Source organism: Anastrepha ludens, chromosome 2, assembly GCF_028408465.1.
Source record: "Anastrepha ludens isolate Willacy chromosome 2, idAnaLude1.1, whole genome shotgun sequence".
In the NCBI taxonomy this organism is placed as follows: Eukaryota; Metazoa; Arthropoda; class Insecta; order Diptera; family Tephritidae; genus Anastrepha; species Anastrepha ludens.
In genome coordinates this window covers 143,388,088-143,407,259 of record NC_071498.1, presented here as the reverse complement: position 1 = coordinate 143,407,259, position 19,172 = coordinate 143,388,088, and the positions used below count along the sequence as shown (strand labels likewise).

Genomic DNA, 19,172 nt, shown 5'->3' with positions numbered 1-19,172 from the left:
TGTATAAAATGTTTTTTTGTATTTCTTTTAATTTTTTTATAAGTTGAAAACATTTTTTTTGTTTTGTTTTTTGAAACTAAAAAAAATTTAATATAGTCCTTACCACAACAAAATCTATAAAATTCAAAACTCAAACTAAAATTTTCTTAGGTTTATTGTTTTTTAATGCAATTTTTTTTTAAATTTAACTTTTTTAAACTTAATTTTGTGTTTTATAAAATCTTTTTTACCTATATTAATTATTTTTAATTAAATTTTTTTAAATTAAATTTGGTTTTTATAAAATGTTTTTTTTTATCTCTTTTAATTTTTTTTTATGAGTTGAAAAAATTTTTTGGTTTGGTTTTTGAAACTAAAAACAAAAAATTTATATAATAGGACTATGAATAAGTTCGTGCGGTTTTTTTTCGAAATTTGAAACTTTATTGACGTAAAATGGTTACAAATTTAATATTCAAAATATTGTCCATCGCTTACTACTACTTTTTCCCATCTTTCTGGCAATTCACGGATTCCCTTTGTGAAAAATTCGGTCGGTTTTGCCGCAATCCACGAATCGATCCATTTTTTGACTTCATCGTAATTACGGAAGTGCTGGTCAGCCAGGCCATGTTGCATCGATCGGAAGAGATAGTAATCGGATGGCGCAAGGTCTGGACTATACGGCGGGTGGGGTAGGACATCCCATTTGAGCGTTTCTAAGTATGTTTTGACCACTTGTGCAACATGTGGCCGAGCATTGTCATGTTGCAAAATAACTTTGTCGTGTCTATCGGCGTATTGCGGCCGTTTTTCTCGCAGTGCTCGGCTCAAACGCATCAATTGTCGTCGGTAGACATCCCCCGTAATCGTTTCATTCGGTTTCAGTAGCTCATAATACACAACACCCAGCTGGTCCCACCAGATACACAGCATAACCTTCAGGCCATGAATATTCTGCGCCGACGTCGATGTTGAAGCATGGCCAGGATATCCATACGTTGCCCGACATTTTGGATTGTCGTAATGGACCCACTTTTCATCGCCAGTCACAATTCGATGCAAAAAACCCTTTCTTTTGTGCCGTTGAAGCAGTTGTTCGCATGCCATAAAACGGCGTTCAACGTCTCTTGGCTTCAATTCATACGGCACCCAATGGCCTACCTTTCGGATCATTCCCATGGCTTTTAAACGTTTGGAAATGGTTGATTGATCAACTCCCAAAGTTTTTGCAACCTCTTCTTGCGTTTGAGCCGGATCTTGATCGAGCAATTCCTCCAATTCGGTATCCATGAACTTTGGCGGCGCACCCTCGCGTTCTTCGTCTTCCAAGCCAAAATCACCACTTTTAAAGCGTGCAAACCACTTCTGGCACGTTCGCTCAGATAGAGCATGCTCACCATAAACTTCCACCAAGATACGATGACTTTCGGCTGCTTTTTTCTTCATATTAAAATAATGAAGAAGAATTCCCCGCAAAAACACATTATTTGGCACGAAATTCGACATTTTCAAGTGTGGTAAAAATATTGTTGTTTACGCTTCAAATAAAAAACTTATACTGACGTTTGTGCCTTACGACAGTAGCTCTCCAATGAATGTTTGGAAATGTGGATCGATGGAATAATAATCAAGTTACGCCATCTGTTGTAAAACCGCACGAACTTATAAATAGACCTATTAGTTCATACTACAACAAAAACTATAAAACTCATACTCATGCCCGGTTTCACCAATTCCCAGCAACGTTTCTTCTTTTTTTAGTTGAAATTTTCAGAAAAGTATGCCTTTTTAATGGCACATTAAATTAGTTAAAAAATGCTAGTTCGGCACATTAAATTAGTTAAAAAAATTCTAGTTTGAAGTGGCTCAAAAATCGCTTTGAATTTTGGTAATGTTTTTTTTGTTTGCTGGCCATCGTTGTACCATCACAAAATTGTACCAAAACTTTTTATCAGCATCAATATTTTAGTTTGAAGACGCACAGCTCAGATAAGAAATAGGAGGAGTTCAACCAACCAACCAAAACAAAAGGTGTAAGCGCCAATTATATTAGTGTATTAGTATAACTGTACCGTATTCAGGAAAAGCAAAAAAGCCTAGCTTTTCCATACAGAGTGTCAGTCATTTATTCTAATTCTCCAGTGACCTATGCCAAGGCACGTTTTTCTAATTTACATTTCCGTAGAAATCAATGACAACCCAAACTGGGACTGCGCTTGCAAGAGAGCTCATAGAAAATCTCGGAATAAATCGCACATAACCAGCATACAAAAGACAAAAAAATCTCTTTGTTTAGCATCTGCATTTGCTCTTTCAGCTCTGTACGTATTTGGCATTGCTCTGGTGGCTACTGAAGTTTTGTGGCGATTTCTGTGTGTCGATGTCTGTTGTTAGTGGGAGCGAGTCGAAAAAATAAAAAAATGAACAAAAACCCATGCTTCACATTTATGTGTACGTACACATATTTATCTCTTCTTGCATCTTCTTGCGCAGACATTTCACCACTTTGCGTTGCACCAACAGCAACAAGCAAAAGTATCTACAATAGCAAAACCAACTGCAGTGCAAAGATACACATGCATTCACAATAAGTACAGAGGTAAATAAGAAACAGAGTATCGTGTTTTAAGTGCTAGGAAGGCACAAAATAAAAATAACAAAAAAAACATTAAGCGAGAAATAAAACTTAAAAAATTAGCTTTGCAAAAACGTACAAAACCACTGCAAGCCGCCATGCACGCCATTAGAAGTCAACGCTGCAGGCGCATTGCTTTAGTCGACACTTCAATGTGAAATGCAAACTACAGCGCGGCGCGACTTGAAAAATTTGAAAATCTTAGAGTTGCACTGGAAGAGTATCGGCGCGCAAGCGCGCACATTTCACTTTGTCTTCGGGATATTTTCAGGATGGCATTTCGCGATAAAGTCGCATTTACTTAGGTTGGAAATAAATTCTATGCTGCAGCAGGCGACACACAAAAAAGCACAACAATAAAAACAACAGCTTGAAGTTGCAGGCAAGCGCTGCAAAAGTTATAGCAGCCCAAAAGACAGGCCAGACACCACTTGGAGCAGATAGATAATAATGACAGTGGTGGTGGCTGGTGAATGTCAGTTGCCAAAGAAATGGTTTGTTGCTTGAAAAAATAAAAAAGTTAGATAAAGTACTGAGAAATTGGAAAAAGAATAACATACGAGTAAAAAACAAAAATAACATAAAAAAGTTATATAAAAAACCTAAAAAAATCAAAAAAAGAATAACAAAAAAAAATAAAAAATAAAAAAATAACAAAAAACATTAGAAATAATAAAAAACATAAAAAATAATAAAAAACAAAAAAAAAGATCAAAAAAATAAAATCAAAAAACGAAAAAAAAAAAATTAAATCGAAAAAAGAAAAAAAATTAAATCAAAAAAAGAAAAAAAAAGAAAATCAGAAAAAGAAGAAAAAAAATCAAAAAAAGTAAAAAAAATAACTCAAAAAAAAAGAAAAAAAAATCAAAAAAAGAAAACAAAAAATTAAAAACAAAAAAATAAATAAATATATGAAAAAAGAAAATGAACAAAAAGAAATGCCACTGAGTCAAGTCCAAATCAGCGCTTTGCTGAAGAAACTAAACCATACCAAAATTCGCTATCATTGCAATGGTAGTGCACTTGCCAATCCTATCCACTCCATTATTTTACTTCTTTCCGTGCCTTTCCGTTTGCTAAGTTCAACACCACAGTTCATTCCGCCATTTGGGCCAGAGACAGACAAAACCAGTTTGTGGTAGAGTTCATAAGTGATTTTTCTTTTTACATTTTTTCTCCGCACCCCAAAGGTTTGGCTTTTATTGTCTTAAATGCTGACCTGCTGCTGTCTGCCACATTTATTGCTTTGTGTTAAAGCTACTCTTACAAAAGGCTGACACACCAACCTGAAGTGTTTCTAATGAATTTTTTTAAATACATACCAATACATACGAGCAGACTTGAGCAGGGACATGAAAATAGAGCTGAGGATGTCTTCAGTACTGAACAGATGACGGCTGGAAATTCACAAATTATTGTTTTAAGCTTTGCTTCTTCGTATGTGGTTCTTCTTTGCGCGTTTTCGCAATAGTTATTCATCTCCTAAAAGCAGACAGGTACTTCTGAACTTGTTCACTCAATGCATATGAGAAGTGACGCAGCTAAATTTTATGCGCATTACAAGGATTATCTGCACTGAATGCGATGATAGATATTCACAATACGCCAAAATCTTGAAAAAAAACTCATGAAAGGTGAATCGACTCACGCACCATCTTTTCGCCGACTTCAAAGCTGCATTCGACAGTACGAAAAGGAGTTGCCTATGTGCCGCGATGTCTGCATTTGGTATCTCCGCAAAACTAATACGGCTATGCACGATGACGTTGCTCAACACCAGCAGCGCCGTCAGAATTGGGATGGACCTATCCGCGCCGTTTGATACCAAACGAGCTTTCAGACAGGGTGACTCGCTGTCGGGTGACTTCTTTAATCTGATGTTGGAGAGGATCGTGCGAGCCGCAGAACTTAAACGTTCAGGCACAATTTTTATAAGATATAAATCAGATGGAGAAGTACTTGGCTTCACTTGGTGTGTCCATCTGGCGCCGGTTAGCACGAAAAAGAAACGGCTGACGCGCTTTGTTAAACTCGGCTAAAATCGCTTAAGCGGTTCTCGCGCCAATTAAGAAGAAGAAGAAGAATGCGATGCCAACATTTTGTTCCTTAACAGATGCTCTCTTTTTCAATTGCTTGCTGTGCTGAAATAAAAAAATTGCGGTCACTGTTTAGCTTAGAGAGAGTGCGTGCCTAAATTTAGAGAGCAGAGTGGGATCAGTTGAGTAGTGATAGGTTGTTTATTTATTGAACACTGAGTATCCAGAACTGATTTATTTTAATTTGAGAGCTCTGATGGGTTCAGTGCTGCCGCGTGTCAATCTTAAAAGTAAGGTAAATTTATTTGTCAAACTTCGCGGGATTAAAATTTCGCTCTAGTTATTTTTTTCATGAGTTGGCAGCACTGTTAATAACATCTGGGCCAACTTTCATGTGAATGCCATTATCAGACCAATCAAGCGAATAATGGTGCTAATGGCGAGGCCAGACCGAAAAGAGCACGTCAAAGTCGTTCAAAAATAAAGGTCATGATGACAGTTTTCTTCGATTTTCGTGGTGAGGTGCACTATGAATTCCTTCCACCTGGCCAAACTGTTAATAAGGAATATTATTTGAGCGTTATGCGTCGTTTACGTGAAGCAATTCGTTTAAAAAGACCAGAATTATGGGCCAACAACTCTTGGTTTTTGCATCACCACCGTCTCACGGTGCACTCGTTCTTCGTGACCATTTCGCCAAAAATTCCACGCATATCGTTCCGCAACCACCGTATTCGCCTGATTTGGCTCCGTGTGACTTCTGGCTATTCCCAAAACTCAAGAGACCACCCCGGGGAACGCGTTTCGAGTCGATTGAGGAGAAAAAGCTGAATCGAAGAAGGTGCTGATGGCTATACCGGAAATGGACTATTTGGCATGTTTCGGGGATTGGAAAAATCGTTGGCATAAGTGTATTTCATCGTGAGAGGATTATTTTGAAGGGGATAAAATTGATTTACAAGAATAAATAAAGATTTTTCATTTTACAACCAAATTCACCTTACTTTTTGCCCACAGTAGTACGTCCTGGAAGACTGACTGAACTGGGCATAGCGTCAGGATGAACTGACATGGTTTATAAGAAAATATTCGTGGGTTTGACTATTACAAAAATGCATAGCCTTAAAGTTCATGAGCTCTGGAAAGAATCTATTAAGTGGGAAGAGTATGATTGTAATATGCAAGAAGTACTACATTTAATATATTATATTTCATAAGTCCGTTGTGAATAGTGTTCAAAAGGTCAACAATGTATTGCACTCATACTAAAAGGCGGTCGGACTTAAATGGCGATTAACGTTTCATATTACACAGTGGCTTTACAATTCGGTATTGCGGCCTATTTTGTTATAAAGGTCATTAACTCCAAAGGCAAGTTATATAAAACTGTTGTGCAAAGTCATATGCATTAGTTAACAATTTTACAAACAAGAAAAACGTTTACTGTAAAAAGTTTCGGTCTATATGACAAGAATTAAGTAAAGCTGCATGTCGAAAATTAAATATTCTGGGAGTTGAAGAGTTTTCACGCTGTCTGCTAAGTTTTTATGCACTAGTCCGTGGGCTGAGATGACAATTGGCAGTATGTGCACCTACCTTCCCTAGCTTGCATTGACGTTTGACATCAATGCCTTATTTTATTTTGTTTTATTTAATATAATTTAGTTTAATTTAATTTAAATTAATTGTATTCAATTTTATTTAATTTAATTTTCTTTTATTTTATGTTAATTTTAATTTTGTTTTATCTAAATTTATTTTGCTTTATTTTGTTTTATTTTAATTTTTGTTATTTTACTTTACTTCATTTCACTTTATTTTATAGGTATTTCTATACTCTTTGTTTATTATGATTTTATTTTTAAAATCATTTTATATTTTGTTATTTATTTTTATGTGTTTTACGTAATTTTATTTTCTTTTCTTTTTTACATTATTTTGTTTTATTTTATTTCACTTCTTTATTTTAAATTATTTAATTTAATTTTTGTTTTGTTTAATTAAAATTTCGATTTTCTTTTTATTGAATTTCTACACCTACGACTCAAAATGGCCAATTAAAATACTTAAGTAATTCCGCCTACAAATCGTGAGTGCCAGCAAAGTGCTACGCCCAGTGTACCCTCTCTCAGCAACAACCGACAACCTCCAACAGCTGCAGCTGATCAGCTAAGTAATCCACGGCTAGCAGCACCCGGTTGTCGATTAAGTTTCAGTATTTCCCCTCTCGTGTCAAAGTAATGTTGACAATTATTTTCGCAAGAAATGAACTCACGAACTAGCAACTCGCCGCAACTATGCGGGCGCATAGACAATGCAACGCATTCATGGGCAGAGAGAGAAGAAAAAATAATTACTGTTATAGAAAAAACAAAACAATTACAAAAACACAAATGTCAAATAAGAGCGCAAAAAATGCTGATGACTTTTGAACTGTGAGGACAGCGGACAATATTGTTCCCACCAACACAGCGACACCGAAAGGGATTATTATAACGAAATGTGTATGTATGTGTAGGTAGAAAAGTATGTGTGTTGGATATACTTGCAGTTTTGTATAGCTTCATGTTGGTGTATTTAAAAATCTGTTTGTACCTCTTTGCAACGGCTGTTCTCGCTTTCACTGCTACTTCTCCTGCGGCTGCTGCTGCTGCCCATCACATCCTCAGTGCTGGCGCATTGCTTGCAGCAACCTTTCATCTTTGCGCGGACTCTTCTGGCTCTTCTTCTTTTGGCGGTACACAATTGCTGTTTCGCTGTTTATGGCCCGCGCATAGAATAGTCTGTTTAACAGCAAAATGCATGAGAACAACAAGAACAGCAACAGCATGTGGCAACATCAAGATTCAACTTGGTGTCTGCTTTTGGCAGCAATCTATGTATGTCTGCTACTATGAGTACATGTAAGTATGTATGCACGTACACAGCACAAAGATCAATGACTCCTAACTCTTGGCTACAGCCACCGACTAAACTCAGAGTACAGCGCCCGTATCCGCGTCCAAAGTGGAAGTGTGCAAAGAAGTTGCCGAGTCTGTTGGTGCGGTGCTGGTACTTTTGGACTACTCGAATTCTCATAGTTGGCAGTGATTTTGTTGACGAAGTTAGTGGCAGCGGTGCTGATGACGCGCACTTCTGTTGGTGACGACAACACGGCAACTCACAGCAACAACTTGGCCGCTTATTATAATGAAGTTTCTTATTGTTTTTTGCTGCTAGTTAGTGTTTTATGGCCTATGTTGTTGAATATGTTGTTAGATGCAATGAACTTGCAGATACGATTATGCGTGTTTCGATGTCTTAAGTTTTGGTGTTGCTCAATGTTTGTTTACTTGTTGCTGCACGTGTGTATGCGATATTCACATATACATATGTGTACCCAATTGTAATTATGTGACAACCCAGCAGGAAAAATTTGAATAGTCTCACTTTTATGAATTACTTTTGTTTCAATTAAATTTAGATGCCCCTCGTTTAGTGGGTAAATGGCTTTAAGGTCGTAATCGAATACTTTTTGCAACTAAGTATTTCATTTTGGTGTGAAAAAAGTATTCATTGGGTTTTCATTAGAAATGTGTTTTGGAATTGTCACATTTTGGTGTGAATAAGCATGCATTTTTATGTTTTTGGGGAAAAAATCTTTATGTTTCATGTTTCTCAGTGAAAATGCAGTGAATCCAAGCGGAGGTAATGGCTAACAAAGAAGTTTATGTGTGGATGAGTTCACAGATGTCTTATGCAGGGTGGGCCAAATAAGATCTACTAATGTTAGGCACAAATAACTTTTTTATTTTTTCACATATGTATTTATTTTTCTCTTTCTATTATGGAACCCCACAGTACAACACAACGCGTTAAACGCAGCGTAAATATCGGCATATGTCGGATGAGGCGCATTTCCATTTAAATGGTTATGTCAACAAACATAACTGTGTATTGTGGGGCTCTGAAAAACCAAGGGCAACACACCAGCATCAGTTGCACCCATCTAAATGTACTGTTTGGTGCAGTTTTATGGCCACTAGAGTTATCGGTCCATATTTCTTCGAAAATGAGGATGAAACGCCGAAAGAGCCGGAAGAAGAGGAGCTTCTTACAGAACATTGATTGAAAACTTTTTGCGGCCAATGGCGGAGCAGTATCCTAATTTGTGGTTTCAACAAGATGGGGCAACTGCGCATACTGCTAGGCAAACTATGGATCTGCTGCGTGCAATTTTTGGCGAACGTCTGATTTCCAAAAATTCAGATTTCCCTTGGCCACCTCGTTCGCCAGATTTGACTGCGCCCGACTTCTTTAAAATGGGGGATATTTAAAAGACAAAGTGTTTCTTAATAAACCAGAGACTATTAGACAGCTGAACCAAAATATTCGAGACGAAATACTGAGCCTTCGACCAGAAACATTATGTGGTGTAATGGAAAACGCGTTAAAAAAAGCAAATCTTTGTATCGAGAAAAATGGTGATGTAATATAATATAATATAAAATATATTCAATGTATAAAAACAATTAAGCAAAATAAATGATTATTGCAAAAGTTATTTGTGTTTAACTGTTGAGCTGCCTGGGCTGTTCATCTTTTAACTCCCTCCCTCTCCGGAAAGAGAGAATGCTTTGTTTTGCATGGTTGTTTTTGCTTAGGTGGTATCGAGCTAACCCAGTAAACGCTGGTTCAGAACGCTGACGTTCAAGGTGGCAAAGTCCTTTTGACCACGGGTAGGTCAGGTAGGAGCTTCAAGGCTTTTGAACTCGCTACTCGCGTCAATGGTAAGATAGAATTTGTTTACTCTTTGACCGTAATCTATACCATTTGACTCAACATACTGTCGAGTCGCCTTTGCGTTAATTAAGTGTCACCATAGGAAAAATTTCTGTTTATTTCTCACTGACGCCGCGCGTCACTACCATTCCGGATTGTTGCTTAGTTTTTGGTTGTGTTTGGTTACAACAAGTTTTCAAAATGTGGCTTGATAAAACATTAAAAATATTTATTCCAGCTATTGTGTCGAGTTTACTTCGAATCCTTTTAAGAAAACGAATCTTGTCTCCAATTTTTTTTTCATATACTCGTATATTGGACGTGCCCATTAAAATTCATATATTCATCTCCGAGGAGATTCAATAAGTACCCGTGTTAGAAATGAAGACAACATTTTTTTTCAAACAAAAAATTTTTTTTTCAACATAGTTCCCTTTTAGAAAGATAGACTTCGCCCAACGCTCCAGCCATTTTTTAACCTCTTCAAAAAATTAGATTTGTGGAACTCTCTAAAAAACGCCTCTGTCTTGGTGATGACTTCTTCTTTTGATATACATTTTTTTTACGGAAGCCATTTCTTCATGTAGGAGAATAAGAAAAAGTCGCAGGAAGCCAGATCGGGTGAATACTGAGGATGCGGCAGCAACTAATAACGCAATTCATGCAGTTTGGCGGCGACAACTCCGGATGAATGTGCTGGTGCGTTATCGCGGGGAAACAACACCTTAGTTTTCGCCAAATGCCGCCGTATCTCCTTGAGTTTTTTGTAAAAGCGTTCAATAACTCACTGTAGTATTGTCCAGAGATCGTTCTTCCGTTTTCAAAAAAATCCATGAGGAGGACGCCGCTCTTATCCCGAAAAATCGTCGCCATGATCTTTCCGGCCGATGGGACTGTCTTCGCCTTCTTTGGATCAGATTCAACGGTAAAAATCCATTGTTTTGATTGTTGCTTAGTTTCTGGTGTGCAATGACGAATCCACGTTTCATCAACGGTGGTAACTCAACGCAAATATTGCTTCGGATCTCGCTTAAATTGCTCAAAACCAAGGGGCCAACAGTTTTTGTTATCGCCAACTTATCATGTAAAATATTAATTGCTGTTCCGCTCGACACACCTATAGCCTCTGTTACTACGCGCACTTTCGTCCGTCGATCAGCTAGAATCATGCCAGGGACTTTTTGAATGATTTCCTCGGTAATTACGTCTGCCGGTCGTCCTAATCGCTCCTCATGAAAGACGGATGTTCGCCCACATTTAAATTCGTTGATTCAATATTTATCTGTGGTCATAGATAGCGAAGGGCCCCCATAGACAGCATCCAACTTTGCTTTAGTCTCCTCGCATTTTTTCCCATCCGAATTACGGAACGTTATGGTCCGACTAACGTATCAATCAGTCTGAAATTAGTTTTACCGTCGTTTGATAGATAGGCAGCACACGATGCTAACACCAACTTCCCTCAGGAACACCCTCTGTCGTCAAACACGGGTACTTATTGAACCGCCCTAGCATACTGACATTCGCCCTAAATACTACATTCGCTCCACTTTCTCTATAACAGCATTTATTTTTAATTAAATTTGACTGTTCATATATATTTCCATGATTTTCGCTGTCTCGGTCGGTTCTTTGAGTGCTTTCAGTTAAATAGGAATTGAACTATTTTAATTCATTATCTCTTATTCCATACATTTCTATCCAAAGCTCTTTTGAAGTCCAAGAATACAGCCATAATTTAGTTTGCTCTTCAATACTTTTCCATTCGTTTGTTAGGTAGTCTTCTGCAGTTTCGCATGAATATCTTTCTTTCCGAAACCAGATTCCAATTTTAAGAATAGGTTTTTTTTCCATATACAAGGTGAAGTCCAAAATAAACAAGACTGAGCTAAAATAAAAACGACAGGAGGTTTGTTCTGATAACTTCGAGTTTATTTATTCAAAATAATCCCTTCCGGCCTCGATACACTGTTTTGCGTGGTCTAAAAGCTTTTCGGAAGAGTGTTTCATGTCATTGACTGGAATCCGGAATGTCCTTCAGGATGTCGGTACAGCCTTTTGGATGGCCTCTACGGACGCAAAACGTTTTCGTTTAATAGCCAAATGCAATTTTTCGAATAGGTAGAAGTCACAGGAAGTCATATCAAGCGAATATGGTGAATAATTGAAAATGCGATTTCTAGTCAAAAAATCAGTCACACGAGTGGATCGATGAGATGGTGCATTATCATGCAATAAGCGCCAGCTTCCTCCTTCACGGTATTCAGAGCGAAGTCGATGAATGCGATGCAACAAACGCTTCAAAACGCCAAGATAGAAAATTGCATTGACGGTTTGGCTCGATGGCTCGAACTCCTTGTGGAAAATTACCTTGGAATCGCAAAAACAAATGAGCATCGACTTGATTTTTGACTTCTCCAAACACGAGTTTTTTGGTGGTGGCTCGTCTGGGGCCTTCCATTCGGCGCTGTGACACTTAGTTTCAGGTTCATATTGGAAACACCACGTTTCATCACCAGTTACAATGTTCTAAAGGAAGTTCTCGCTTTTCTCGCCTCTGTGATGAGGTCTTTCCAATGCTAAATTCCGAGCAATTTTTGGTTCTCAGTTCACTTGTGTGGAATGAAACGCGTGCACATACCTTTCGTAAGACCAAATGATCAGTTGAAATGCGATAAATCGATGTTTTGGAGATACTCAACTCCGATCCCATGAATTTCAACGATGATTTCGGTTCATTTTTGATAAATTTACGATCAATTTCGATGGAGTTTTCGGTGATTACTGTATGTTCATTGGCGTTTATGTCCTCCAACCAACCATCTCTGAAACGTGTAAACCACTCATGAACTCTGGCACGATCATCGCTATAAACTTTTTTCATCAACTCAAATGTTTCGGTTAACGTTTTATCGATTTTAAAACAAAATTTGATATTAGCTCTTTGTTTGAAACTCATTTTTGTACCGATGACACAAACATACTGGCACTTTAGACGCAATAAATTTGCTTCCATGAACCAAATGTCACCAAGCTTTCACTGGAAGCCAGCTAGGGATGTAACTTCCAACGCAGTAACTCATTAAAAATATGACGTCATCAAAAACATTTTTATGACGCCAGTCTTGTTTATTTTGGACTTCACCTTTTATTGTTCAATCTGTTCTTTGACAACTTTCTGGATCAGCTTTTAGCAGGTTTTTAAGGCATTCAACTATTGCAAGTTTGTTTCTAATAGGGTCGTCCCTCGGCAGGCAATGGCAACCCTCCGAGTGTATTTCTGCCATGAAAAGTATCCTCAAAAAAAATATATCTGTCATTCGGAGTCGACTTGAAACTGTAGGTCCCTCCATTTCTGGAACAACATCAAGACGCACACCACAAATAGTAGGAGGAACTCGGACAAACACCCAAAAAGGTTGTACGCGCCAATAATAAAAAATAAAAATTAAAATTGGAAACTAACCAATGCTAGGTCTTCGGTAATGATATACCGATTCCCCACCCTACCAGCGACGTATTATGATAATGACGCCTGCGCATGCGCGTAGTCAATAGCAGACATTTGAAGGCGTTTGCTAAAGCCACAAACATTGCGTGGTATATGGTAACCCTTAAAAGAGCTAGTTCGGCGAGTGTTCGGTGATAGTTCGATTTTCTACGGGGTACGTAGATGTCGCTACATTGTTTGCTGCCAACACAGTTGCGGGCAACTTTTTAGTAATGTAACAAAAGAGGCACACACAATTTTTTACTAATTGTAAGCTATGTATTTTTACATGCTTACAATTGCAGATACATTCGTACACGATTACAGGCATATATTTTTATATTCATATCCATATGTATGCAAAAAAAACATGGAAATTCGTGATTACCATCACGTTGGCCGACGTTCTTATCTGTATTCATACATATGAGTCTATGTACGCGGGTCGTTTGAATAGTTCGTGCAAAGTCAGAGAAATGTCACTTCGCCATCTCGACAACGTACTAGCTCACGACTCAACAGTTGTAGGTGCAAAATTTATGGAAATAGAGTTGCAACTCGTTTCATATGCCCTGTATTCTCCAGACTTGGCTCCCTGAAACTACTATTTGTTTCCAAATTTGAAGAAATGGCTGGTGGGGAAAAAATTGTATTCAAAGGAGGAGGAGATTGCAGAAACGAATAGCTATTTTTCAGGCTTAAACGAATCTTATCATTCGGAAGGCATCAACAAACTCGAACTGTGTTGGACGAAGACTATGTCGAAAAGTAAAAACTATTTACCCCCAAACAATTAAGTGTTTTTTATTTTTGCACGTGCTTTTCAAACGACCTCGTACATATAGGTCTATTTATAAGTTCGTGCGGTTTTACAACAGATGGCGTAACTTGATTATTATTCCATCGATCCACATTTCCAAACATTCATTGGAGAGCTACTGTCGTAAGGCACAAACGTCAGTATAAGTTTTTTATTTGAAGCGTAAACAACAATATTTTTACCACACTTGAAAATGTCGAATTTCGTGCCAAATAATGTGTTTTTGCGGGGAATTCTTCTTCATTATTTTAATATGAAGAAAAAAGCAGCCGAAAGTCATCGTATCTTGGTGGAAGTTTATGGTGAGCATGCTCTATCTGAGCGAACGTGCCAGAAGTGGTTTGCACGCTTTAAAAGTGGTGATTTTGGCTTGGAAGACGAAGAACGCGAGGGTGCGCCGCCAAAGTTCATGGATACCGAATTGGAGGAATTGCTCGATCAAGATCCGGCTCAAACGCAAGAAGAGGTTGCAAAAACTTTGGGAGTTGATCAATCAACCATTTCCAAACGTTTAAAAGCCATGGGAATGATCCGAAAGGTAGGCCATTGGGTGCCGTATGAATTGAAGCCAAGAGACGTTGAACGCCGTTTTATGGCATGCGAACAACTGCTTCAACGGCACAAAAGAAAGGGTTTTTTGCATCGAATTGTGACTGGCGATGAAAAGTGGGTCCATTACGACAATCCAAAACGTCGGGCAACGTATGGATACCCTGGCCATGCTTCAACATCGACGTCGGCGCAGAATATTCATGGCCTGAAGGTTATGCTGTGTATCTGGTGGGACCAGCTGGGTGTTGTGTATTATGAGCTACTGAAACCGAATGAAACGATTACGGGGGATGTCTACCGACGACAATTGATGCGTTTGAGCCGAGCACTGCGAGAAAAACGGCCGCAATACGCCGATAGACACGACAAAGTTATTTTGCAACATGACAATGCTCGGCCACATGTTGCACAAGTGGTCAAAACATACTTAGAAACGCTCAAATGGGATGTCCTACCCCACCCGCCGTATAGTCCAGACCTTGCGCCATCCGATTACTATCTCTTCCGATCGATGCAACATGGCCTGGCTGACCAGCACTTCCGTAATTACGATGAAGTCAAAAAATGGATCGATTCGTGGATTGCGGCAAAACCGACCGAATTTTTCACAAAGGGAATCCGTGAATTGCCAGAAAGATGGGAAAAAGTAGTAGTAAGCGATGGACAATATTTTGAATATTAAATTTGTAACCATTTTCAAATTTCGAAAAAAACCGCACGAACTTATTCATAGTCCTATTACAAAGTACCTGCTTAGTTGTATTCGAATATTTTTTGGCATGCCTTTGAAAAGTAAGTAAATTCTAATTGAAATTTATTGCGCATTCTAACATGGTTTTAATGTGTCCAACATAGATGTATTTTATGCCCATTATTACTGCGGAGTTTTTAAATCTCTCTTGCTTCTATTATTTGTTTCACGCGCAGTTGTTGGTGTGAGATGCTAAAAAGGTTGGTATGTGAGTTCATAGAGCAATTGAAGGCTTTTAGCATTGATGCCATATTTGACGATGATTATCAAGATACAAAGAGGTGGACCGTTTGTTGTTATTTGTTATTTCCTCAAGTTTTTTTTTTGGTGCAGCTTTTTAGTTTTTGTCGTAAGAAAAAATCCAATTGAATAAAATCTTATTTTCAAATTAAATCGTGCCGAAATCGTGCTACATTTTCGATTTGAATAACATAGGACATTTTAACTTTTTGCAATAAATATTATTTTCTCTTAAACAAATAAGCGTGCAAGGATGGCCAAAGTAAAAGGTTGCGCAATAAGTTCTGCGGCTCGATACGAAAAACACAATTTTATGGTTTGATGAAATGCACTCTATTACTCAGTATAGTCTTCCTGAGTATCAATACACGAAATTCCAAGTTATGAATTCCATCACTGAAGTGAGAATTTGGAAGGGCTTCAAAATACAGGGTTGCCCATATTCGACGAACCCGTTTGGCAACCCTGTATCTTTTGACAGAGACGTCAGATCGCTTAATGACATACCGCGTTGGTCAGTCCAAGAAGATTTTTACCATCGCCCAGTACACGCCACGCGAGCGCTCCCAAATTGTTGAAATTTACATTCAACAAAAGAAGTCAATTGTGAAAACTCAACGTGCGTATAAAAAATTAAATAATGTGAAAAGTGCGCCGTCTAAGAACACCATTAAACGTTTGTACGAAAGGTTTTCGACTGGTGATGCTCTTTCTAATCCAAAGAGGCCAAATCAAAACCGACCAAGGCGATCGATCCACAGTTGTTATGGCCTCATCATTCGATAAAAAACGTTTTCAACGCATGATTTTTTTTTACGTCTGGAAACAGGTGTAAGTTGCTAGGATTCAAAACTGGTCAATGCAGTCCAACAATTCGAACTTTAATTCATGGATTTAAGCCATTGACAAAATGCTCTTGTGAGACGGTCTTGATGAAAAATAATTTTTTTCTTTTGCAAATTGAGTCTTTCTTCACGATTTTTTTCCTTCAGCTGGTCTGAAAGGTTACAATAATATTTAGCTTTTATTATTTTCCCAGTTTGCAAGTAATGCACAAACAAAATTCTAGTCCCAGAAAACTTGCTAAAAACTTCTTGGCCGCTTTCTAGATACAAACGCGTTTAGGAGCTGGAAAACCAGGTTCACGTCACGCTTCAGCGTCTGGTTTTGATTTGGGATCATGTTGATAGACCCAAGTTTCATCCATAGTAAAGAATTGATGCTCAAAACCACTTTATCCTTTCGAAAAGGCGCCAAATGTTGCTGCGAAAGTCGCATTCGAATGTTAGCGAATGCGGCCAGTTTCTCAAACCCAATACTACAGTCAAAATATTGCTTACATTACCCAATGAGTTGCATAGAGCTTCTACTAAATCTTTTTCAGTCACTTGCCGATTTTCCAATACGATACCCTTTATTTTTTCTACGACTTCTGGTGTCCTTAACATGGCGCCCTAGCGTATCGGCACCCACATCACTGTGGAGAGTTATGATTTCGAGTTTGTAAGAGATTTCGTTTAACGAATGGCGCAGAAGCGTGGGCGATGACAACATCCGATGAAGCGACGCTTGGAGTGTTTGAGAGAAAGATTCTGCGTAAGATTATTGGACCTTTGCACGTTGGCAACGACGAGCGAGGGAACGATAAGCTGTTTGAGCTTTACGACGACATACGAGATGTGTTCAAAAAGTATCACTAATTTTGTGTTTTTTCAAATATTATTTATTCATTAATATCTATTTTGTCCCCTTCAAAGTAATATCCCATGAGATATTATGCACTTGTGCCAAAGTTTTTTCCAATCTTCGAAGAACTTCAAAAAATCTTTTTTTATCTTGTTCAGCTCTTCCTTCGATGCCGTCTTTATCTCGTCAATCGTAGCGTAGTGTCGTCCTTTCATGGGCTTCTTCAGTTTCGAGAACAAGAAAAAGTCACAGGGGGCCAGATCCTGGGAATACGGTGGCTTAGTGTGTTGTTTTTGGCGAAGAAGTCGCACACAAGCAACGATGTGCGAGCAGGGGCGACCGAACTTGGCGCGGTTTTTTCGGTCTTGGTTTGTGCGGCATCTTCCATTGAGACGATTGAGCTTTGGTTTCCACGTCATAACCATAAACCCACGATTCGTCACCAGTTATGACCCTCTGGAGCAAATTTGGGTCGTCGGTCGTCGCGGACAGAGTCTAACATCTCATTAGCAATGTTCATGCGATGCTGCTTTTGGTCGAAATTGAGCAGTTTTGGTACGAATTTTGCGGCGACCTCAAATAATTGAGAAAAATCGAATGGCACGAGCCAATCGATAGGTCTAGGCCGTCAGCAACTTCTCTAACGGTGATTCGACGATTGGCCAATACTAAACGTTTCTTTGGTCCAAAGTAGCTTCTCCGTATGACACAGTCAACATTCGGAATATAACCGCGCACTTAATTTCCCTTTTCGCTCAAAATTTGATAAAGGTTCTTTGATCCATATTTTTGAATAGGTAATAATCGAAGACGAGCCGAAACTCGTGCAATCAAAGCAGCTGTCAACAATTAACTGAACATTCAAAATGGCCTGTAGAGAAGGTCTTGTCTTCACTTAGTGTGTCCAACTGGCGTCGGTTAGTACGAGAAAGAAACGACGGGTGAGCTTTGTTAAACTCGTCCAAAATCTGTTAAGCGGTTATCGCACCAATCAAGAAGGAGAGACACTGATTCTTAATTGAAATGCTAGATTGCTGAGCAATCGTAGAGCTACGTGATATATGGCCAATGTGGCACTCCGAATATTTCTGAACCTTTGCATGTTGGCTATGTTGATGACTAAGGTGGAAAATGGAATAGTTCCATACGAATATGTACTTATGTACATTTGTGTGTGCATTTGAATGACATTGAAATATTTCACTGATTTAAGTTACATACGATAATTCTGTTATCGCAGCGCTTGGGTGATAGGTGCACCAATTAAGAAGAAACCCAAGGTATCAAATTACTTGAACACATCCTCATTAGGTGAGTAAGAAATTTTTAATTCCGATAAGAAAAGTTTTAGCTGCCAGTCGGTCCATTTATAGGCTGCGGTAGAATGAAATGTAGGGATTACGAAGCTTTGCTCTTTCTCATTATTTTCTTGTTACACTTATAAGAAATTGACTCAGCGTTTCCTTTGTGTTATTTTTGTGTATACTCGTAGATATTTTTAATTAACACCAAAATGTGTCGAAAGCGCAAGAAAGAAATACGTCGTATTACAGAAAATTACTGCTGGTGCAGGGCAGGGCTTGCAGCAACAGCAAATTAACCATGATTTTATACACTCCATTCAATAATTGAAGTGTGAAATGGAATATTGCATAGGTGTGTGTGTGGATGTAGTATTAGTATTGTTGTTAATGCTGGTTACTCGGTGATGTTGTTGAACTTGTAATCTCGCAACTCACCTTAATTGATTTACCTGCTGCTGGAGAGTATCTCATGAAGACCAATAAACTCTGTAGTTCGCCACAGGTACATAGTTTCATGTGAGTAGATATGTAAACTGTATTTTATTCTTTCTTTTTACTGCGGCAATTTTTCGACGAAATGCGAGATAGAGTCGTTTATCTTATCAACCTTTCACTACAAGTGTCTGCCAGCTGTTGCTGAAGCTAGAAATTTGTACATTTGTACTTAACTAAATATAGATTGCGCTTAGAGTCGCAAATTAGGAGTAAATTTTTCATTTGTTGAAAGTAAAAGGCTGATGATTTATCCCAAAAATGCATTTTTACAATTGCAGGCTATTAATCTCGCACCTTGATTGTTGCATTTCTTTTTATGTGCCATTATCCTACTGAATTTTAGTTTACTGGGTCCATCACTCGAAGTATATATATATATATATATATAATTGGCATGTACACCCGTTTTGGGTGTTTGGC

At 38.3% G+C, this 19,172-nt stretch overlaps 1 protein-coding gene across 4 annotated transcripts in view; it reads left to right on the top strand.

The window, feature by feature from the left end:
- Positions 1-19,172, top strand: part of LOC128855476 (uncharacterized) — a 93,067-nt gene that overhangs the window by 42,659 nt on the left and 31,236 nt on the right. For 3 of the 4 annotated variants that reach the window (XR_008453724.1, XR_008453726.1, XR_008453725.1), the window contains one exon: positions 6,725-7,157. Coding sequence is in view for 1 of the 4 variants with exons in the window: in XM_054090416.1 (XP_053946391.1) it covers positions 6,725-6,894 (170 nt within the window). In the remaining 3 variants the exon portion in view is untranslated. Of the gene's footprint in view, positions 1-6,724; positions 8,111-19,172 lie in introns of those variants that run through there. The other variant, XM_054090416.1, reaches the window with a different exon arrangement.